Source organism: Dromiciops gliroides, chromosome 6, assembly GCF_019393635.1.
Source record: "Dromiciops gliroides isolate mDroGli1 chromosome 6, mDroGli1.pri, whole genome shotgun sequence".
In the NCBI taxonomy this organism is placed as follows: Eukaryota; Metazoa; Chordata; class Mammalia; order Microbiotheria; family Microbiotheriidae; genus Dromiciops; species Dromiciops gliroides.
The window spans coordinates 27,485,986-27,510,919 of record NC_057866.1 but is presented as its reverse complement, the minus strand read 5'-3'; the positions used below and the strand labels follow the sequence as shown (position 1 = coordinate 27,510,919).

The 24,934-nt window shown below is 38.9% G+C and overlaps 1 protein-coding gene across 1 annotated transcript in view; it reads left to right on the top strand.

Annotated features, from left to right (window-relative positions):
• Nucleotides 1–24,934, top strand: part of TTC17 (tetratricopeptide repeat domain 17) — a 114,057-nt gene that overhangs the window by 11,068 nt on the left and 78,055 nt on the right. The window contains exons 2-5 of the mRNA XM_043972198.1: nucleotides 19,427–19,516; nucleotides 22,285–22,454; nucleotides 23,817–23,928; nucleotides 24,167–24,298. Of these exons, the coding sequence (XP_043828133.1) occupies nucleotides 19,427–19,516; nucleotides 22,285–22,454; nucleotides 23,817–23,928; nucleotides 24,167–24,298 (504 nt within the window). The remainder of the gene's footprint in view (nucleotides 1–19,426; nucleotides 19,517–22,284; nucleotides 22,455–23,816; nucleotides 23,929–24,166; nucleotides 24,299–24,934) is intronic.

Genomic DNA, 24,934 nt, shown 5'->3' with positions numbered 1-24,934 from the left:
AGCTAGTAAGTGTCTGAAGCCAGATTTTAATTCAGGTTCTCCTGACTCTAGGGCCAGTGCCTTATCCACTGCCCCACCTCGATGCCCCCCTTCATCATTTCTCCCACCACAATGCTATTCCATTGATTCATATACCATAATTTGTTCAGCATTTCTGTTTGATGGGTACTTCTTTAATATCCAATTATTTTCTACCACAAAAAGAGCTGCTATAAATATTTTTGTTTGTATGGATCCATTTCTGCTTTTTTTTTTATCTTTTTAGTTGTAATCAAAGGATATGTACAATTTACTAATTTGCGGAGCACAATTCTCAATAGCTTTCCATAATGGATGGACCAATCCACAGCTCCACCAACATTGCATTAATGTTCCTGTTTACCCACAGCCCCTCCAACATTTGTCATTATCTTTTTATCAGTTTTGCCAATCTGATGAGTATGAGGTTAAACCTAATAGTTGCTTTAATTTGCCTTTTACTAATTATTTGGAGCATTTTTTTTTTCATGTGGGTATTGGTAGGTTCATTTTCCTGCCTGTTTGCCTCTTTGGACTATTTATTAATTGGTGAATGGTTCTTAGTCTTATAAATATGAATCAGTTCCCAATACATCTTAGAAATGAGAACTTTGTCATAGAAGTGCCACAAATATTTTCCCCCATTTATTTATTTCCCTTCTGATTGTAGCTGCATTGATTTTTGTACAAAACTTAAAATTTTCTGGAATCAGAATTGTCCATTTTTATCATCTATGGTCTTCTCTATATCTTGTTTGGTCAAGAATTTTTTACCCATCCTTAGATCTGAAAGATTTCTTTCTTGCTCCTCTAATTGTTTATAATGGCATCCTTTATGTTTCAATCTTATTCATTAAGAGCCTATCTTGATTTGTAGTATAAAATGTTAGTATATCCTGAATTTTCCCCCAGTCTGCTCTCTTGGCTTCCCAACTATTTTTTGTCCAATAGTAAGTTTTTACTCTAGTACCTGGGGTCTGTGGATTTGTCAAACACTTGACTACTATGTTTGGTGTGGGGTTAGGGGTTTTTTTGCCATTAGTAGTTTTTGCCAATATGTTTTTTTATCAAATTCTGATTATAGACATTTTGAAGTTTTTGTGTCATAGACTCTTAGCATTTTGGGTGAAACCTATGAAGTCCTTCTCAGAATAATGTTTTTTAAATGCATAAAGTAAAATACATAGGATCACAAAAGAAACCCCTTATGCTGAAATACAGTTTTCATGAAAAAGGTTTTTTAAAAAGTTTATGGACTGACATATTTTAAATCAGCATTGTTCATGTCTGCCCAGCCCCTTTGCTTATATTAAGATTAAGAGTTCTGTACTCTGTTAAGACCTTTACATTGTGGTGAGCACTTCATAGCAATTAAACTTCTAGAGAAAAATGCTGATTATCTATGTAAACATCTTTTCCTATTTTTCTTTTTGGCATCAGTAGTTTGTTTGAATATGTCAGACTGGATGTTATAATTGCATATCTATCTTCTCCTGTTTATAGTTGCTTCTGACTTCGGGTGTGTTTATCTTTGCCATAACAAGTCAGTGGTCTATCTGTACACTCATAACTGATTCAGAAATGAGTCCTACACAAGTCATTTTTTGCCCATAGTCAGTTGCTTTTTTGTGTGTGGAGACTTGCTGTTTGCCATGCTCCTCATCTTTCAAGTCTGTTTTTGAAGGAAGTCTGTATGACACATTGGCAGGAGACTTCCGTGAATTCTGCAAGCCTTTGGCCTTGTTCATTTCTTGATTCTTAACCAAATTTTCTGACTCATTTTTTTCAATAGTGCTCCCCACCCCCCACCCTTTGCATCAAATTCACAGAGTATAAATACATAACTTGACTTTGTTGGGAGGATCTTGTCAAGCTATTTGTAGACTTTGCCTACATTTTTGTCTTCAGCAGATGTTAACATATAAACTTCTTTATCTTCATAACCATAACTGGATATTTTCATGGTGGTTTTTTTGCTCATGCTTATCATGAGGACTGCAAGGCAAGATGGCCCTTGTCTGTCCAATGAATTTTCTTGTCTTTGGGCACAAGATAAAATCATTTACTCCAGCCCTCTTACTTACCTCTCTAAGGATACCTACAAGCCATCCTTGCATTTAAAAGCAGCTACCTGATGTTCTGGTTTCAGTTACAGTGAGAACAATATTAATATGTTGTATGTCAACTCCTTGGTCCCTGGAAAAACATTACACATTTAGGAGTCCTAATGGCTAAATATTTCTAGACAGTTTACATACTGATTCCTCGCCTTTTCAGCCACTGCCACCTTCACCACAGAAACAGAAAGGACTGGCTATAAATGACTCATTTCAAATTTCTGTTTGTTTCCCAAGCTTCCTTAGCAAAAGAATTCATTGCCTAGAGGCTATGTTGGGCTATGCTGGTTCTCAGGAAGCAGAAACATCACGGTTAATCACTGAGTTAAGACCCAGAGCCTTTTCAGTGTGATAGAAACCATCAGAGCTAGTAGTCTACTGGCCTAGCCTTTTAGAGCCCAGGGTCGCCACTGGGCCATAATGGTGCTTTGGAGTAGGATTTTTGCTGAGAGGAATTCTCAATTAGAGGTAAAAATATTCTGATGTAAGGAAAAATTAGTTTGTGCACAAGAAAATTTAAGGTTTCACTTATCAGGTTCAAACTGGATAGGATGGAATAGATTTCTGTTAGCCTTACTGTGAAGTAACTCTTTAGGTTAGGCCTAAAATTGTAAATAAATAAACTACTTTAAATATGAAAGATCAGTTTAAAGTGAGGATTGAAATAATCTTTCATGAGGAAACAGAAATGTCCAGTTTTCCATCAAAAGTGAATATTGAGAGGCACCTAGGTGGTGCAGTGGATAAAGCCCTGGCCTTGGATTCAGGAGGACCTGAGTTCAAATCCTGTCTCAGACACTTGACACTTACTAGCTGTGTGACCCTGGGCAAGTCACTTAACTCTCATTGCCCCTCCCCCCAAAAAAACGTGAATATTGAGGAATTCTGGAGGCAGAGCCAAGATGGTAGAATGAAACCAGGAAGCTGCCTGAGCTCTCCCAAATTTCCCTCAGAAAGAATGTTAAATTAAGCTTCTCAGCAGATTCTGGAACTACAAAACCTGCAAAAAGACAGTAAATCAGTCATTCGACTTAAGATAACCTAGAAGATCTTCCGCAAAGGTCTGTTTCATCTGGGTAAAAGGGGAGCACAGTGCAGCACAGAGGGTGTCTGGGCAAGCCAGCAAAGGGTTCTTAGCCACTGCACAGATCAGCATCTGAGCACCCAATCCTAGCTCAGCAAGCTAGTGGCACAGCAGGCCAGTTGTGAGGCCTCTAGCCCCAACGCAGAATGCAATCTGACAGCTGGTGTATCTGCTACCCAACAGGCCCATCTAGGCTGGGCCACTCCAGTGCAGTGAGCAAGCTTCAAGCTGCTGAGGCCTCAGAGCAGAAAGCCAGTGACTGGGCCCCTGTCCCCCAGCAAAATAAGCTTGGCACAGTGCATGTTGTACCCCAGGAGCAGAACTCAACCTTAAAAGGCACAAAAGAGGCTAAAATGTGAATAAGAAACAAAAAAGAACTCTCACCATTAAAAATTATTACAGTGACAGGGAGGATCAAAACATAAACTCAGAGGAGGAAAACAATGATAAAATGCCTACATGTGAAGCCTTAAAGGGGAAGAAGAATTGGTCTCAAGACCGAAAAGACCTCTTGGAAGAGTTCAAAAAGGATTTTATAAACCAAATAAGAGAGGTAGAAGAAAAATTGGGAAAAGAAATGAGAGTTTTGCAAGAGAAAGTCAATAGCTTGGAAAAAGAAAATAATGCCTTAAAGTATACAATTGGACAAATGGAAAAGGAGGTGCAAAAGCTGACTGGGGAAAATAATTCCTTAAGAATCAGAATTGGGCAGGTAGAAGCTAATGACTCAATGAAACAACAGGAAGAAGTAAAGCAGAATCAAAAGAATGTAAAAGTAGAATAAAAAGTAAAATACCTATTCAGAAAAACAATAGACCTGAAAAATACATCCTGGAGGGACAACCTCAGAATAATTGGACTATCTGAGGACCTTGACCAAAAAAAAAAAAAAAAAGAGCCTAGACAGCATATTTCATGACATTATCAAGAACTGCTCCAGTGTCTTAGAAGCAGAGGAAGGAATCATTATTGGAAAAAATCCACTGGTCACCTCCTCAAAGAGACCCCAAAAGGAAAACTCCAATGAATATTGTAGCCAAATTCCAGAATTATCAAGTAAAGGAGAAAATACTGCAAGCAGCCAGAAAGAAAAGTGAATATTGGTATTTCCTAGAAATCAAAGACAGTAAGAAAGGTCTTATATAAACTACAAATTCATAGCATTTTTTTTGTGCTAGCAAAGAGCTGGAAACAAAGTTGATATCCGCCAGTTGGGGAATGGATACATAAATTGTGGTGTGTGAATGCAATGGAATATTATTGCATACTAAGGAACAACAAATACGAAGAATTCCAAGTGTGTTGTTTAAAAATCTAAATGTGGGTTCTAATCTGCCCCCCCCCCCAGTTTTGAGGGGAAACTGGCTAAAATCACTGATAAATTCACCAAGAGTTTAGGCTTTTAAGGGTTTGTTAAAAGATATAAGATAGTAGAGAGAGAGAAAAATTGAGAACAGATTCCTTATAGCATGGAAATCCTAGCCTTCCTAACCACTCACATGAAGTCCTGCCACCAAGCTGATGTCTTGAACCAAAAGAGGAAGAAGTCCTCCACCAGCATCCGCTTCCTACTTCGTGTCCTCCTCCCAGAAATGGGAGGCTCTTCATGTTGATTGGCTGAGAGCGGTCTACTAAGTCAATCAAGTCAGACTCCTGGGCATCTACCAAACTCCATTATGTTAACACACAAGCATGGAAAGAATTATTTCTATACACAGGTACAGAGTAAAATAAACAAAAGCAGAAAAACTACACACAGTGACTATAACATTGTAAGTAGAACACACAAAAAAAGAAAATACTGAATTTTGTATAATTATAATGACCAAGGCAAAGACTTGAAAAAATACACCACTGTCCCTGCTTTACAGGTATAGGGAACTATGGGTGTGAAATATTGTGTGATAATATCAGAGCTGGTTGATGGATAGTTTAAATTGGTTTTTATCCTCTTTTAGCTTTGTAATCACTCACTGAATAGTGGAGATGGGAGGAAAGATTCAGAAATCAAAGCTATATAAACATAAAAGGCATCAATACACATTTCAATGAAAATATTAAAAAATACACATTGGAATACAGTTGACAAAAAAAGAAAAAGAAAAAAATTGGGCAGCTAGGTGACCTGGTGGATAGAGCACCAGTCTTGGAGTCAGAAGAACCTGAGTTCAAATTTGGCCTCAGACACTTGACACTAGCTGTGTGACCCTGGGCAAGTCACTTAACCCCAGTTGCTTTACAAAAAAAAAAAAAAGGAATACAGTTGAACAAAGTCTTGCACTAGCTAAGGTGGTTCTGAAATTTTTTTGCTCTTATTGTTTTGAGTTTTAAATGTTTGCCCTTTGCCTGATTCTGCAGTAATTGCTCTTTTGTAGTGACACCTCCAGCTATTACTATGTGAATATTCTGAGTTCATAGAAATATGGTCTCAAATAGAAGATACAGATGATCTAAGAGATGGTCTTCTTTAAAGAACAAATCTCTTCTTAATTAGTGAAAGTTGCCCATGAAATATGTGAAAGTGAGCTGGCTGAGTAATATATTTACTGGTTTTATATGTAATTGCATGAATATATAATGTGTAAAAAGAAAAATAATAAATTTGTACTATGATCTCTGCTGTGCTATTTTGTGTGTATAAAGATGAGTCCACCAGCAGCTGGCTACATAACCTTGGGCAAACTCTTTAATCTCTCGGAGACCCAGGTACCTCAGCCTGTAAAATGAGAGGGTTGGAGCTGATTATCTCTTAGATCTCTTGAAGCTAGCTCCCCCTAATAATGTGGGATTCTTCAACATGAATACAGGAAGACTTAGCTCTCTGGAATCCTTGGGGAATGCGTTGTTTTAGGTAGTTGTGTTCCAGATGATTAAAGGTTTAAATTTCTTTAAGAGACAAAACTTTGTTGTGACTATTTTGGATGAAGACGTGTTTAACTTGTGTTATAAATATGTATGTGTGTGTGTGTGTGTATACACACTGACTTAAACAGGATATGTGCAACATAAATCACTTTTTATTGTTGACTCAAGAACATGATGTGAAATAAAAGTAGTTAATATTTATATGGTGCCTTAAGAGTTAATATGAAATCCAGCCTCAGACACTTGACACTTAACTAGCTGTGTGACCTTGGGCAAGTCGCTTAACCGTGACTGCCTTGCTCCCGCCTGCCCCCCCCCCCAAAAAAAAAGTTGATGTGTTTTCTTTCTTCAACAGTCCTAAGGTGAGCAATGTAAATAATATTGCCCCCATTTTTAAAATGAGAAAACTACTATAAAAATTTAAATAATTTTCCCAAGATCCTATAATGATTAAGTTTGAGTTGGGGTTTGAACTCAGGCCCTTCTTGCCTTTCATGCGAGCAACCATTCCACTAGGCTTAGTTGTTTCCGTATTATTGTACTGTATTGAACTAAGGTGGATTTTCCTAAGGCCTTTTAGTCTATATTGGGTTGTTGGACTAGATAGTTCCAGCCTGAGAGTGTTTTTCAATTTCTCTATCTTCCCACCTCCATGTCCCCCTGCTGAAATCCTACCCATCCTTCAAAGTCCTGCTCTGAAATGTCCTCTCCTCTCTCCAAACTGCTCCTGTCTATGAAATCTCAAAAAATGTTGTACTTCTTTATGCACATAATATAGTCTACCTTGGATTATTATAGTTATTACTGCCTCACTTAGTAGGTTGTGTAATGGTTTAGAGGGTACTCAGAAATATCTGAAATTGAATCTGATCTCAGACATTTCCTAGCTGTGTGACCCCAGGAAAGTCACTTAACCCCTCTCAGCCTTATTTCCTTCTTCTCTAAAATGAGGATGATAATAACATCTACCTCACAGGGTTGTTTTAGGATCAAATGAGATAACAGTGTATCAATTGCTTTGCAAGCCTTAAAGCACTAGAGAAATGTTAACTTATTACCATTTTTATATCTTATCTCTATCGGAGTCTTTTCATCTCTATTTTTTCTTCAGCACTGTGTGCATGTGCTTTATGAAAGTCTTCAAGTGCGATGTAGTAGAAAAGGATTGGACTTGCTGATTCTGGCTCCTCCCATCGCTGCTTCATGGGTTTCAGACTGCCCTGCAGCCTCGGTTTCCTTTTCTGAAAAATAAGCGGGCTGGACCAGACCAGAGGTGTCAGACACTCAGCCCATGGGCCAATCAACAAAAATACATTAAAACTATTTTTAAACCAAGTCTGTAGGCAGCCCATGGGATCCTTCCGTACAGATTAGTGGCTCCTGCTTCTATTTGAGTTTCACACCCCTGGACAGGGTGATCTCTAAGGTTCCTTGTAGTTCTACATCCAAACCAAGGATCCTAGTCAACAAATTCAGTCTAACAAATTATTAAAGAATTAGTCATGAAAATGAGGAAATGGACAGTGTGAGAGGAAGCCGAGCAACTTCCTCTGGAGTAGAGCAAAGAGAGGTGAGCAGGACCAGAAGGATGTTTGCTACAATAACAATGACATTGTATAGAAAGGACTTGGAAGGACCTTGGACTCTGATGAATGCCAAGACACGTCCCAGATCCAGAAGACTGACCATGCGATGTTCCCCTTGCCTCTTGCCAGAATAGCAATAAATTCAAAAGGCAGAGAGATGGCTAGTTTGGGGCATGGCCGGTGTGGAAACGGATTCTGCTGCTCTGCACATTTAGGGTGACGGTTTTGTTTTTAGGATTGGTTCAGTGTGGGTGAGGGGGTATAAGGGGAGGGACAGATTGTAAATGCATATAGAGATAAAGACATTATTTTATTTTTTAAAGTAAATATGCCCGCACAGTAGAAAAACAGTATTTATTAAGCTCTTCTACTGTGCCAGGAATTGTGCTAAGTGCTGAGGCTACAAAGAAAGCCAAAAACATGCTCTGCCCCCCCTTAGGAAACTCCCATTCTAATGGGGGAGACAAGCTGTAAAGAACTATTTCTACATCAGGTATATATAGTGGGAAAGGAAAGGCATCTCAGAGGTCAAGCACCAGGGGTGGAAGGACAGGGAAATGCCACTGGCAGGAAGTAGGATGTGAGCTGAATCTTATAGGAAGCTAGGGGAAAAGGGAAAGCCTTCAGGGCATGTGCACAGCCAGTCAAAAAGGCTTGGAAGCCCTCTGCAGGTCGGGGGTAGTGTAGGACTAAGGGGAAGAGAAGCATGTGGCTGGAGCAGAGAGTCCATGGAATAGAATGTAACAAGACAGGGAAGGGCCCAGAACCTTCTCTTTGATCCTGGAGTTTATTGAGCAGAGACACACCATTGTCAGACCTTCTTTTTAGGAAGGGCACTCGGGCAGCTGAGAGGAGGGGAATAAAGGCTGTTGGAGTAGGCTAGGTATGGGATGACGAGGGTCTGCACCAGGATCAGGGCTGTGAGAGCTGTTATAAAGGCAGAAATGACCAGACTGAGGGTCTGCACCAGGATCAGGGCTGTGAGAGCTGTTATAAAGACAGAAATGACCAGACTTGGTGACAGATTGGATAGGTGGGGTGATCATAGAGTTGAAGATGACACTGAGGTGGCCAACCTTGGTGACTGAGAGGATGGTCGTGGCCTCAGCAGTAACAGGAGAGGGCTTAGGAGGAAAGAGAATGAGTTCAATTTTAGAGTGGAGATGTCTACAGGACATCTGGTTATACTAGGCAGTGATGCGAAACTGGATGCCAAGAGAGAGATTAGGGCTAGATAAATAGATATGAGGAATGGACTCCAAAGAGATGATAATGGATCCAATGGGAGTTGATGAGATCAACAAACAAGATCACCCAGGAGTGGGCTTGACCTAGATGAAGATACAGCAAAGAGAGTTGAGAAAAATTGGTCAGATAATTAGGGAAACAGGAGAGAGCAATGTAATGAAAACTGAGAGCAGAGGATGTACAGAGAGTGTCATGTGTCAAAAACAGCAATTATGTCAAAAAAGGATGAACACATAACTATGCAGAAGACCTGTGCTAGGTGCTAAGTATATAAAAGCAAGAATAAAATAGTCCCTGCCATTAAAGAGGTTAGTCTTTGGTGAGGATAAAATGTGGACACCTACAGGTAAATTCACATAAGTGATTTGAGGGAGGGAGACGATATTAGTAACTAAGAAGATCAAGGAATTTCACAGAGGAGGTAGCAGAGGAGCTTATCCCCAAAGCAAGACAGGGATTCTGAGAGAAGAAAAGGGAGTCTTAGAATAATGTTTGTCTGGACGTGGAAACAGTGTCAAGTCCAGAAGCAGCAAGTCATTCAATTCATGAAGAATCCAAGTGGGTCTGTGATTTCTTAAGTTTGTTTACTGCCTCTGTCAGCTCATCCATTGTGATTTTCATCAATGTTTTTCCAGAAATACCATGTTGATTGCCTACCCAGTGTACTAGAGATATCTCATTGGTGGTTCTAATACTTGGTGGTATTTAAGTACCAGTACAACACCAACCCTCCCCACAATGGCCCATGGACAGCTTTGCTCATAAGTGTTCAGTAAGGACATGGAGAATCTGCTGTGGATTTGGAAACCAGATTAACAAACTTCGAAAATCTTGTGAAAAATAGAATTCACTTTTAGAGAAGACATAAGAAGTTCCTCCTGGGTTGTTTAGCAGTTGCTCTTGCTTAGATCCTGGTACTCCACTATGTTGTAAATAGGCAGTCAATAAACATCTTTAAGTGCCAGCTACGGGCCAAGCACCATGTTAAGTGTTTGGGATACAAAGTCTCTCTCCTAAACTCCGCCCCCACCCCCCCAACTACTGGATAGATTGTAAAGTGTAGGTAGGTCATTTTTAGTTGAAAGAACCAACCCTAAGATTCATTGTTAGAAAAGTTTACAACTTTAAAAAGAGTGGGTATTCAATGAAGGTTATTATTTTAGTCAAACTTTCCGAATAGAAGGAAGAATGAGCTCCTTTACTGGCATCCATGGATCCATGGGCTTCTCTTTTTTGGTAAAATCTTTGAGTACAAGAAAGATAACCAACCCACACAGAATGTCATTGGTCCAGCCCAGTCTATAACTGTACCAGACTCCTCCTACAACCTCATTAAGAAGTGGTTGGGGGGCAGCTAGGTGGTACAGTGGATAAAGTACCAGCCCGGGATTCAGAAGGACCTGAGTTCAAATCTGGCCTCAGACACTTGACACTTACTAGCTGTGTGACCTTGGGCAAGTCACTTAACCCTCATTGCCTCACCCCCCCCCCCAAAAAAAAAAAAGAAGAAGTGGTTGGCTGACTTTTGCATTCTGTCACACCGAAAGTGATCCTAGTGATGGGGGAAGAGTTGGGGCAAGGGACCTACTCCCTTACACTTTTGAACAGCTCTCATCATTAAGATTTTCCTTACACTAGAACTGAAATCTCCCCCCCCCCCCATCCCAGTCTTTCAGGTTAAGTATTCCATATTCCCTCTGTCAGTCTTTGTGTAAGAGGAAATCCCACCCCTCCTCTAGAGTCTTTCATTTTTTGAATGTCTCTTTTTGTTTGTTTGTTTTTTGGTGAGGCAATTGGGGTTAAGTGACTTGCCCAGGGTCACACAGCTAGTAAGTGTTAAGTGTCTGAGGCCGGATTTGAACTCAGTTACTCCTGAATCCAGGGCCGGTGCTCTTTCTACTGCGCCACCTAGCTGCCCCTGAATGTCTCTTTTAAAAGATAGTGTATAGGGGCAGCATTAAGCACCGGCCCTGGACTCAGGAGGACCTGAGTTCAAACTGGGCCTCAGACACTTGATACTTACTAGCTGTGTGACTCTGTGCAACTCACTTAACCCTCATTGCCCTGCAAAAAGAAAAGAAAAAAAAAAAGTGCATAGAATCAAACACAGTATTCAAGGTGTCCTGACCAGAGCAGCCTCTGAACAAATTAGCTTTTTTGGCAGCCATGTCACATTGTTGGCCTACAGTGAGTTTTTGGTATGATGGGAGAAAAAACCCAACACATTATAATTAGGTTCGTTTTAGATTTCTCCTCATTTTAAAGGAGCAACTAGTTTCACATAAGTGAATTGGTTTGCCTAGGGTCACACAGTCAACTCAAGTCAACAAGCATTTATTAAGTGCTTAGTTTGTATCCCCCTGTGCTGAGCACTGAGAATGCAGTTATAAACAGAAAGATGGTCTCTGCCCTCAAGGAGCTTCCATTTTAATGGGAGAAGACAACACATAAAAAGGAAGCTAAAAAGGTGGAAAGGGGTGGAGAGAGATAAAGGTATTCATTGTGGGGCATCATAGAGAAAGTCCACAATAGTCCAGAATGCAGAGGGGTTGGTTCTTGGAAAGGAATGAAGATATAATCTCCTCATTAAGATGGAAATTCTGGGAGGAACCTGCCAATCAGAAAGCAGGGTTAGAGGATACTCCCAAAATGCTAAGTTCAGGGGTTAGAGTGAGCTCCCAGACCTAAGAGGTTTTCTCTACCGTTTTAGAGAAAATCTAGGAATCAGGGTTCGAGTCAAACCTGGGTTTTCTGAGCCCTGAATAAAGGCATTGTTGGTGGCTATGTAAACAAGAATTAAACTTCTCTTAGCTCAGATTTTATAACACAGTATCTGAGGTTATTCCCATTAATGTTAGCTACTGGGTCTTAAAATGGCAAAGTAAACATGCCTCCCTTTCTCTGATCCTCTCAGACCTCCTAATTGTCTCGCTTCCATGGCCAAAGCCCTTATGGTGGTCTTTGTAAACAGAGCTTGACTTCCTCTTGTATATAATTTCATACTAAATAAATGACTGCCAATCATGACCTTTTTATAGTATTTTATATTTTAAAAGATCTTATTGGCCTGATTTAATTTCTGATTGGTGGAATGTATAAGAGAACTTTATGGGCCAGGGACCTTTGCCATGTCTCAACCAACTCTGCTCCCCGACCACCCATTTACAGAAGTGTGGTATGGCAAGAGCCCTGCTTTCAGAGTTTGAAGATCGATGTTCCTACTAGCCATGACACCTTGGGCAAGGCAACAAACCTCTCTGAGTAATTTTTCTCATTTGTAAAATGGATCCATTGCACTCAGTGATCTCTAAGGTTTTTTCCACCTCAAAGTGCCCGTATTTCTAAACTTGACACCCCCTTCCCTCTGAAAAGTTATTAACCCCTTGAATGCATTGTTTGCCACGTAACTCTGATATTGTACCTGGACATTTTCTCTCCATCAGCAGGACAGTTCTCAGAAGCAGTTTTTAGAAAAAGTAATACTATTGGCTCTTAGCTCACCAGTGAGGGGATTTTTTTCTCTTCTCATCGTCAGTAAATAATGTCACAGTATATCTTTATCAGGCCAGGCCTTCCCTTGAACTTGGCACCTCTCTTTGAGACAGCCATCTGATAACCCTGAGGGCTGTTCTTTTCAAACCAAGGTTCATTCCTGAGACCTCATTTGTGATTGTGTCAGATGTTGCTCTGTCTGAACACAGCCCCTGAGTTCTAGGTTCCTGATCAAATCCAGTGGAACTTGGGGTTCCCAAGAGCCTTTTAAGGGAACCGTGCCAGCTCAGCTGTCTTTGCAGCTTGAATACTTTAGGGAAAGCATTCTGGAGAATTTGCACCTGCCAACTTGACAGCTGCCAAGCACTAGATACCATTGTAGCAACTGTTGGCTCCATGAAGCCCAGGAATCCTATTGCTTCTCTAATAACTCTGCCAGAATTAGTTAGCTCGCCTCTAAGAATCAGCTCTGAGAACAGGTAGCAGATTCAGAAGCACACTGTGTACTTGCTGGTAGATGTAGCCAGAAGCCAGCTTTGGCAGTTAAGATGGAATCAAAGTATTGAAGAGTTTAAAAGGCCCACGCTGACTACAACTAGCAGTTATAACTCCTATAATTTGCTTTAAATGCCCCCTACTTCTCAAGTACTTTGTCAATACACCTCCCTGGTGCTTCCTGTTGTTGCCCATCAGTGATTTGAACTTTATCCCATTGATACCTGAGCAAACTCGTGCTCTTTGGGCATTGTTGGCTTTCAGACTCCCAAACCCAAGTTTTACACCTTCACTCTGAAGCTGAGTTTGGGGTTGGTGTTCTTTTCTCTGCTTCATTAGGAATGCTGAGAAAATGCTCAAGAAAGTACAGTTTGTTCTGTGTACAACAAACCCATCTTAGTTTTTCTCAGAGTTCCGAACATGTGAGTTGTTTTTTTTATGAAACTTGAACATGCTTTTTTGCCGTCTGGGTTGTGAAATACGTGGCAGTAAGGTGTAGGCGGTAACATAGTGAGCAAGTTTCCAAGCTGTTTAGACACAGTAGTTTTTCTTGCCTTACCCACATTAGAGTAGAGAAGACCTGTGACGGGTGTGGGAAGAGCTGCAGCATCTTGTCTTTCTCTTCAAGGCAGTATGAACATGGCTTTTTTACCCCCAAGCCTTTGAGGTGTTCACATGTTTTATAAATGTGGGAAAGGTTAAAAAAGCAGAGCAAGTATCCCCATAGACTTCAGTATTTAACTGAAAGTGCCTTTTAAATTTGGGGCTTCATTTCCATGTGAATTTCTAGTTGTGGAGAGGGGAGAAAATTTAACACCTTAAAAAGTGAAGCCTTGGGGGCGGCTAGGTGGCGCAGTGGATAAAGCACCGGCCCTGGATTCAGGAGTACCTGAGTTCAAATCCGGCCTCAGACACTTAACACTTACTAGCTGTGCGACCCTGGGCAAGTCACTTAACCCCAATTGCCTCGCTAAAAAAAAAAAAGTGAAGCCTTTGGGGTTAGTCTTTAAGGAAGTGAGATTTTATTTATGTGTGTGTATGTGTATATGTATGTATATGTATATATGTGTATATATATGTGATATGAGCTATTCATTTTTATTGCCAAATTTTATTTTGTCACAATCCTTTTCAGTTAGATAAAATAGCCTATAATGAAGGCAACCCATACCTCATAAAAATATCTGCATTTATAGTTTATCATTTTTTGACAAAAAGGAAGCATGTTTTAATCCTAAATGGAACCGTCATTGGCCATTGTACTTGACCAAATTTCTGTTTTCTTTCAATATTGTCTTGGTTGGTGTCATCATTGTAGGTAACGTTCTTTTGGTTCTGTTCTGCATCAGATTATCCAGTGTTTCTCCTAATTCTTTGTGCTCATCATTAGTTATAGTACAATAATCTTCTGTTATATTAACATGACACAATTTGCCCAGACATTGGCCAATCATTGGGCACATGATTTGTTTCTAGCTATTTACTCTCACAAATAGTGCAGTTATGAGTATTTTGGTACACATTCTTCAGTTGTTGGGGTTTTTTTTTTTCAGTCATGTCTGACTCTTTGTGACCCCATTTAGCGTTTTCTTGGCAAAGATCCTGTAGTGGCTTGCCATTTTCTTCTCCAGCTTATTTTACAGATGAGGAACTAAGGCAAATAGTGTTGTGACTTAGCCAAGGGTCACACAGCCAGTAAGTGTCTGAGACTATATTTGAACTCAGGAAAATGAGTCTTCCTGACTTCAGACCCAACCCTCTATCCACTGTGCCACCTAGCTGTCATTTTTTTCCATATAAATATTTTATTATTTTCCAGTTACATTTAGAGATATTTTCCAACATTTGTTTTTATAAGATTTCTAGTTTCAAATTTTCTCCCTCCCTGCCCTCGATCCCTCCTCCCCAAGATAACAAGTAATCTGATATAGGTTACATACATTAAACATATTTCTGCATTAGTCATGTTATGAGAGAAGAATCAGAGCAAAAAGGAAAAAGCTCAAAAAATTTTTTAAAAAAACAATAGAAATAGTATGGTTCAATCTGCATCCAGATTCAACAGTTCTTTTTTTTTTTTTTTCTGGATTTGGAGAGCATTTTCCTTCATGAGTCCTTTGGAACTATCTTGGACCATTGTATTGCTGAGAAGAATCAAGTCTATCACAGTTCATCAACACACAATGTTGTTGATACTGTGTACAATGTTCTCCTGGTTCTACTCATCTCACTCATCATCAGTTCATGCAAGTCCCTCCAGGTTTCTCTGAACTCCCTCCTGCTCATTGTTTCTTACAGCATAACAGAATTCCATTACATTCATACACCACAACTTGTTCAGCCATTCCCCAATCGATGGGCAACCCCTCAATTTCCAATTCCTTGCCACCACAAAAAGAGCAGCTATAAATATTTTTGTACATGTGGATCCTTTTCCCTTTTTTATGATCTCTTTGGGAAAAAGACCTAATAGTGGTATTGCTGGGTCAAAGGGTATGCACAGCTTTATACCGCTTTGGGCATAATTCCAAACTGCTCTCCAGAATGGTTGGATCAGTTCACAGCTCCACCAACAATGCATTAGTGTTCCAATTTTTCCACAGTTTCTCCAACACATTATTTTCCTTTTTTGTCATATTAGCCAATCTGATAGGTGTCAGGTAGTACCTCAGAGTTGTTTTAATTTGCATCTCTCTAATCATTAGAGATTTAGAGCATTTTTTCATATGGCAAAAGATAGGTTTGATTTCTTCATCAGAAAACTGCCTGTTTATATCCTTTAACCATTTCTCAATTGGGGAATGACTTGGATTCTTATAATTTTGATTTAGTTCTCAATATATTTTAAAAATAAGGCCTACCTATAAAAATTGTTTCCCAGTTTTCTGTCTCCCTTCTAATTTTGGGTGTATTGCTTCTGTTTGTACAAAAACTTTTTAATTTAATGTAAGCAAAATTATCCATTTTGCATTTCATAATATTCTCTATATCTTGTTTGGTCATAAACTCTTCTCCTTTCCAAAGATCTGAGAGGTAGATTATTCCTTCCTCTCCTAATTTATCTATGGTATCACCTTTTATGTTTAAATCATGTACCCATTTTGACTTTATCTAGCTGTCATTTTAGTACATATAAAACCTTTATTTCATCAACCTATTGGGGGTATAAAATATCCCATAGTGACATCACTAAATCAAAGAGTTTGAACAGTTTAGTCACTTTTCTTGGAATAATTCCAAAATGTTTTCCAGGTGCAGTTAGACCAGGAAGTATATATAGTTTGGAAAATGAATGAAAGTTCATTGGGAATGGCAAGTATTCTCTAGGAAGTACTCCTGGTAGTAGAATGAGCTAAGGAAAGTTCATGTGATATTAGTAGAGTCAGATGTTCCAGTACTACTTTAATGATTTAAAGTGCCTTCGCTTCAGAAAAATAAAAAATGAAATAAAACTTGGGGTGTCTGCATTGGGGGAGGGAAAAAGAGGAGTTAAATTTAGGCATAAGCACGTTTCCTGAGGAACAAACAAGGGTTAACCCTGACACTGTGATAGGCTTTATGGAGATACAGTAATAGAGTTGGCCTTGAAATAACACGTGCAACTCAGGCTGAACTTCTTGGAAGTCAGAAGGCTGGTTTTCTTAAGAATTAGAATTTCACAAAGGGTGGGTCACTGTTACAAGTGCCCTAAACTGAGAATCACTTTTGAGTGCCATGCTTGTGTCTTAAATATCTAAGTAAAGAGAAAAGTAGAATCCGAACAGTGCACGGGTAGATAGGGGCCCTGGTCACAGCACACAAGCCCCCATCCCCACCCCCTCTTCGTTAGCATGTTTAGTAAACCCTAAATCAGTGAATGAACTTTTTAAAAACTTTGCTTTGGTTTTGAAGTATATGTCCTAGAGAATTAAGTGATGGACTTGTCTCCCGACTCTGTTTATTCTCTAGCCACTCTTAGATTTGTCTAAAAACTCCTATAACCCCTAATTTTAGACAAGAGGATATGAAATAAAACAGTAAGACTCCAGATCAGTTATTCTCTTTTGTCACTGATTCATGATTTCTGCAGATTGCATTCACAAGCTATAGTGATTTGTTGAGGTTTTTCATTTTCATGGAATCATAGCCGGCCTGGATTGCAGCATCCATTCCCTTGGCACCCCCCAAGGCAGGCAGGCACCTTGTTGGAAAAGAGTCTTTAAGACTGCCTTTAAGCACGGGGATATTTTGTCTTCCCTATAACTCTTAGTCAGTTATGTGACTATAAAGATGTGTGATCTGTGGTAGAATGTTGTTTATGAAAGCTTACCTTTCTCATGCCTCTTTCAAGGATAACCTAATTACATGTATATTATCCTTACGTTCTCTACCAGATGGTTCTAGAACTTGGAAAGTAGGCACATGCAGCAATAGTTCTTGAAATCCATGTCAGTTTTTTCAGTGATTATTTTTTAAGCATGTATCCCCCTTTTTGGCTATTTTGGGAATTCATCCTTTAAAGACTCCAGAAGCCTATCACTTCCAGCCTGGATTATCTTTGTGAAACTTGGTCCTATCCAGCTATTCTTCCTGGCTTCTTCCCTCCCCCACCCCCGTGCCATTTAAGTCAAGGCTGTGATATTACACTCAAAATATGGTGGCCTCACTATCACTGATGCAGAAAATAGACAATCTTAACAGATTTCTCCTACTTGTTTTGCCTGTAATTCTCCTTCCAGTTTAACCCTTAAATGATCTAGGCTAATTGTGTTTCTCACTAAATTTTCTGTAAATGCATTTTTTCTCCATGGCTTTTTACTGTTCTACAAGCCAATATTACTCCTTTTCCCCCTCGTTCTCCATGAAATTTGAGAGATAAGTTTACATTTTAAATTGGTGGTATCCTTGACTGTTATATCTCTCTACTTGGTAAGAAAATCGTGTTTTCTGGCTGAGGTGGATTTCTAGGCTCTTTTGGCCTTTTTGTGACAATTTATTTATATGAGTAAAAATTAAGAAACCATGATAGTCAATCAATGTCTATTTCTTTATCTATTTCCTATATTTTAGCATCAACAGTTTAAGACTAATTAGAATGGTCTTAATTGAACAGCATGTCATCTTTTGTATTCTTTTAACATAATGATGATTTTAATCCTTTTTTTAAAATATTGGGGGGGAGTAAGGCAATTGGGGTTAAGTGACTTGCCTAAGGTCACACAGCTAGTTGTGTCAAGTGTTGGAGGTCACATTTGAACTCAGGACCTCCTGAATCCAGGGCCTGTGCTCTATCCACTGCTCTACCTACCTGGCCCTTAATCCTTTTTTTTAAAACAAGTTTCTTATCTAACTGAACATGCAAATTTCATTTGGATGTTAACTCACATCTGTAACCAGTCTTTTTTGTCTGTTAACATAACAAAAAATGAAATTTACTATATCTTTTAGATGCTGGTCCTATCCAGTGCCTCTTAACTTTTTGAAGAAAATGTTTGGGGCATTAAGCCTTTGACCATTTTTGTTTCTTAATGCTATGCTGTATTTTCCAACATGTTTTTAGCCATGTTGCCTTGTGTCCACTTCTGCATTGATGTTGCCAAGTTTTATGTTTGTATGTTTATGTATATGCTGATTCAATTTGAAGCATCTTATTCTTAGAAATGTTCTATATCCTCTGCTGCAATAGATCTTGGTCCATAAGCTTTAATTATTTTTATAATACTCTTTTTCCTTATGCTCATAATGTTCATGGCAAAGGAAAAGAATCATGTTCCATGGAAATTTTTTTTTTTGCCTTTGCACAAAGAGTAAAACCAACTCTATTAAATCCTTTATTTGCCTCTCCATGGAGAATCTGATAGTCATCCTTCTCTTTCACTTCAACTTTTTTGTCTTATGGTTTCATTGATAGATAATGTCAATATTGATCTAATTCACTTCTTCCATTAGTATGTTCACTTATTGGAAGAGGATCTTACATTTAGAAAAGCAATATCTAAGATAATGTTTATAGATAGTCTTAGAACTGTGTAATGCACAGTTCTAAGCAGCTTCTGTCATTGCCAAAGCCAACAGAGAGGAGGTCCTTTGTATCATTGTGCTTGGTTTATTCCATATGATGCCTTGGCCGAGATTCTTCCCTCTGATGACGAGCCTTTCTATACTGAGTAAATCTTCAGGAAGCATACACAGTGTGTTGCCAGAAGAACTATGTTCAAAATCATTCCACTGTTATAGAAATCTTCCTGAATTTATACTCTGCTGCTATGTGGTGCCATCACTCCTGCTCACCTCCACAGTAACCTCACAGTTTGACTCAGACGCTCTCCTAGATTGCTTTGCCATTCCCACTGGTAAAGAGAGAAAAAAAAAAAGCACTACAGCATCCTTTGAATAGTTAAGAAGGGGCATCTGTTGAATTTTTACCAGTGAGTCAAATCTAAGCACTAATATTGGTTGAGTAAAAATTGTTTAATATTAAAAGATTATATAGAAATTTTATAGCACTCTGAATCTGTTTTCTTCCCTTTGTTTTTTGGCAGGTGGATTCACCAATGAACTTGAAGCATCCCCATGACTTGGTCATATTAATGAGACAAGAAACAACAGTTAACTACCTCAGAGAACTGGAGGTGAGTACATGGGATGGAGCAGGTAGTTAATCAGGGACTAGAACCTGTCTCTTATAAAGGTTGCAGCTTGTTTCAGAAGAGATATTGACAAAGTATTCCAAATCTTGGGCCCTTGTTGACCTTTCCTGAAGCACTCCCTTTAGCCTAGGGCCCCTCACTCAGAGTAATGTTTGTAAATGCGTAGGATTACAAAGGAAACCAAATATATTGAAATAGTTATAATTTTTTTTTAAGTTCACGAACTCCAGGTTAAGATTCTGCTGTAAACAAAGATGAAAGGGTGGGAGGGAAAGTGTAGAAAGGGAGTTGATTTAATTTAATAATACAAAGCCCACGCTGAGAAATAGTAAAAAGACAGCTCGTTGTCCCAAGGTAAAACCTAGGTTTTGCACCTGACTCATTCAGTGACTCACTATAACCTTGAAGTGGTCACTTATTGTCTCCACACTAGAGTTTCTACATTGATGTCAGGAGTGTCCCCATGTTTGCAACTTTTGTACCTCACCAGGGTGGCATTCCGTTTAGTGAGAAAATGCTTATAAAGGTCTCTTTGTAAGCAAAGGTATTGTCTAAGTATGAGATCACTTATTTTAAATTCTAAAATGCCAAACTAAGGCCTTATCTGTTATGAAGATCTCTTTTGAGGTAAAAGCCATTCTTTGGGAAACATACTTTGCACCCTGAAAATGTGAAATTCATTGCTTCTGGCAAAAAACTGTAGTTTTCTTTTTAAGATCTAATTATGGGGGAAGTTAGATGGTGCAGTGGATAGAGCAAGGGTCCTGGAGTCAGGAGGACCTGAGTTCAAATTTGACCTCAGACACTTGACACTTACTAGCTGTGTGACCCTGGGCAAGTCACTTAACCCCAATTGCCTCACCAAAAAAAAAAAAAAGATCTCATTATTATATCTCCTTTTTTTAACTAACTTTGGACTTAACTTTCTGAAATTGTATTTGCTACACGCTGATTTTATTTCATAGTAACAGTACAATATCATGTTATTTTAAATAAGTTTTCTGGGAAACATCTCTATTTGGAAGGTCAGAGTCAGTCAACAGCCACATTTTTTAAGTGCTTACTATTTGCCAAACACCCTGATAAGTGCTGGGATTACAAAGGAAGGCAAAAACACTGTCCTTTCCTCCAAGGAGTTCCCATTTTAATATTTAATGTAAATAACTAGGTACCTTCAAGATCTATGCAGATGGAATTTACTCTGTAATGGGAAGGGCCAGCTTGTTAAGGGCTTTAAATGCAAGAATATATCTGTATCTTGGAGGTAATATGGAATTGGGGTAGGGTGAGGAGGCCACATGTCAGATCCCTAATTCAGGAAAATTACTTTGGCAAGTTGAGTGAAGGATGGGTTGGAGAGGAAAAGGGGTTGACGCAGGAGACCATTTAAAAGGCTTTTGCAATAGTCCAAGTGAGAGATGTTGAGCATCTATATTAGGCTGACGGCTGTATGGAGAGAAGGGGATGTGTAATGGAATTGTTGTGGAGGTAGCAACAGCAAGTTTAAATCTGTGGGGGATTCACAGCGGGAGGAGGAGTCAGGGATGACCCCAAGCTTTCCTTCCTGGGAGAAGGATGGTGCCCCTGACAGAGGGAAGTACCTTAAAAAGAAACTAAACAGATCTGTGCTGGAGACTGGAGTGGGGTTGAAGCATTTTAGAGCTGGAAAAGGGCCTTAGAGAGAGATAATCCTACCCCCAACCCAGAGAGGGAGAGCAGTGGCCCTAGATCTAGAGCCCAGATCTCTGGAGGAACGGCCCGTCATTCCTTGTACAACACAACATTATCTCATGGATTTTTCTGAAATGCCAGATTCTAAGTTTCCCTCCCACCCTTGCAGAAATATGATATCAGGGGAGGGGAAAGGAAGCTCTGACTGGACTGTGTTGTTATAATATATGTTGATTACATACAAAACATGGATCCTTTTTTATTTCTTAGGAAAAAGGGCTTTTGTTTTAGAACTTTTCAGCTTTTTCAGAATTTCTGTGCACAAAGAATAAACATTTATGATGCTTCTCTGAAATAAAGCCCTGCTTTCCACAGCTAGGCACTTGTTGCCACTATCCCTTTCAGAGTACGTGATAATAATAATTTTTTTTAAATCATAAAAGTTTTTTATTATTTTCTAATTACATATAGAGATAGTTTTTACCATTTGTTTTTATAAGATTTCTAGTTCCAAATTTTTCTCACTCCCTCCCTTCCCCCCTCCCCAAGACAGCAAGCAATCTGAAATAGGTTATATATGTACAATCACAGATAATAGTCATTTTTAAAGTCTGAGTACTGCTTTATTTGTATTTATGGATTCCTTAATTTATTTTTTGCCTAGAATCAAGATCTGTTTCATCTGGTCTGTCTCATCTTTGAGTATAGAGCATTCAGCAAAATCATGACACGGGAATCTAGCATAGAATTAGGAGTATGTGCATGTGTGTTATTGCACACATAAACATGTGCGTGCACATGCAATATAACTCTCCATACATATTTTATATAATGATTGCTGCCTTCCCCCATCAATTTTCAGGATTTGTTATTGATTTAGCAATCAAAGACTAGGACTAATCATGGCATATGCTTGCCTGAAGAAATCATTTGTAGTAAGCACATTCAAAACCAGTAGCATTCACCAAGCAAATGTGGCAACTGAAAATGTTACCTCCTCCTTATTTTGGTCCATCGTACTGTGTTGCTGGTGTACAAACGGAATACATTCCATTTCTATTTTCTTTTCATTTCAACAGAAGCAATTAGTAGCTCAAAAAATTCACATAGAAGAGAATGAGGACAGAGATACAGGCCTGGAACAAAGACATAATAAAGAAGATCCAGACTGCATAAAAGCCAAGGTGCCCCTCGGGGACCTGGACCTCTATGATGGCACCTATATCACCTTGGAGAGCAAAGATGTCAGGTAATGAGGTATCCATCCTACTTTTCGGAGGTCGAACGTTAGAAGATAAACATTCCTTTGCCCCAAAGTAACCATTTCATTAGATTTCATTATAACCTTATTTAAGTCATTGCTGTTTGCTTTCACTGAAATGTGGAAAATGTTAAAGTAGCATATTAAATCACAGATTACAGTGATACAGTAATTGTGCCAGACCAGTTTCTTACACACCCACACACACCCCATAATGTTAGGTGATCTTTGATTGTCCCCATTCTTGGCTCCACCTGTTTTTCTCCTCAAGCAATATAATGATTCACTCATATCCTAAAGTGATATTTTCTCCAAAGTTGGAGCTATGTATCTATAGCAAGATCTCTTAACTGCTTTTCTGTCATGGACCCGTTTAACAGACAGTCTGGTGAAGACCATGGGCTATTTCACATAATAATGTTTTTAAATGCTTAAAACAAAATACAGAAGTTTACAAAGGAAACCAATTATGAAAACAGTTATCAAATTTTAATTCACAGACCCCAAATTAAGAGTTAAGACCCCCTGATCTTGTTTTAGTTGACATGGAAGAATTTTATTTTTTTGATGACCTTCTTTGACCAGGTTCATATCATCAGTTCTGATGGGGTTGTTTTTACCTTTTGGGCCAGTCAGAATTTAGTTTGGGGACATCAAACTATGCATGCTCCAAAATAATGCCAGTGCAGGTAATTTACATGAAATCCACCTGTAGTTTATAAGTACCACTCCTCCACAAATATTGTCGAATGTCCATGGCATTTGAGGTACTGGGATAAGCACTGGTTTCCAGAGGTTTAGTCAGGACAAGGGCCGCAGTGAGAGGGAGAAAAAGAGTGCCATGCAGTGGTCAGCCTTGAACTTGATGGGCACACCTCTCTTCTTTTGGTGGGGTAAAGAGGAATAGCAGGAGCAAAGACTGCACCATCAGAGAAAGGCACTGTGCTGGTTTAAGGGTGAAGAGTGAATTGTAGTATGCAGTGGTTATGCACAAATGACTGCCTGCCTGCTGTATGAAAATGAAATGTTATCAGTGACACATAATAAAATCAACCTTTCTCCAAAGTTAAACCATAGGTATAGCCATCAAATCTTGTTGAGAAGTTAAGTTTAGCCACCAAACATTCGAAAAGATGGTCGCTGGTGTTCCTTACTTCAGATACTATTTTTTTGCCATCCTTATTCCATCACCTTTATTTTAGACTATCAGTCTTTGATCCTAAGAACCGCTGTCTTGTTAGAAAGGCAGGAATGTTGACATACTGGTAGAAAGGTCAGCTAGCATAGATCCTTCGGTGTGCATTTAATAAACTCTTCCTAGATTGCTTGACACATGACTTTTTATTCTAGCCCTGAAGACTATATAGACACAGAGTCTCCTGTTCCTCCAGATCTTAAGAAACCAGATTGTACAAAAATTCTAGAGCTTCCATACAGCATACATGCTTTTCAGCACTTACGAGTAAGTAGAAAATGGCAAGGCCCTTCCTGTCCAATTCTCATTTAACAGGGCCCATTACTTATTGTTTAATCGTAGTTCAGATTTCATTTTCTCCACTTGCAAAACAGTTTCATACAACTTTTCTGTTTTTTAAAACACCTGCACCATATATATTAGAATTTTTGACAAGTCCTAGCTTTTATATTGCTTTCTGTTTTTTTCTGTGTATGTTATAATCATTTCCCTACCTCTCTTCCAGGGTGTCCAAGAAAGAGTTAATCTTTCTGCACCTCTATTGCCGAAAGAAGATCCAATCTTCACTTACTTATCCAGACGATTAGGAAGGAGTATAGAAGATATAGGTCACCGCATTCATGAAGGGCTAATGAAGGTGGGAGTTCCCCCCTAATTGCTTCAGACCCCAAAAGACCAACCCGCTGCACAATTACCTTTCACCTAGTGGTGCTGCTCTTCTGGAAATATTTATTTCACTTCCATTTGTATGAGGATGACTGTTAACGCTGCCTGAACATGGTTAATGTAAGACCGAGGGGAAAAAAGTTTTGATAGCACAGGTTTAGTTTAGCATAGATGGCTTTGGAGGGTAAAGAAGGAAGTTTTATTTGAATTTCTTAAATTGATGCCCATAAAACAAAATAATTTTATTGCAGTTAGTAATATGACTTACAGATTAGATTTTATCTTCAATGCGGAAGACAAAAGAATTTTCATTTTTCATGTTCCTGCTCATGGGAAGTAGTAACATTAATATCTTGAATTAGAACAAACTCTATAAATAAAAATTCCTCCTGCTTTTTGTGTGTATGAACTACTTCTAAAGAGAAAAGTAAGATAGGCCTCGTTTATGTGCAGCATTCAGGAAAACAAGGATATTTGATGAAATTCACTACATAGAGGGGCCAAATGGAATTTTATTTGCTTTTGAAATGCATTATATGATTACTTTTGTAACAGATTTAACTTCCTAATTCTCTTTTTCTTTAGCTAATGTTAAAATTAGTTTTCA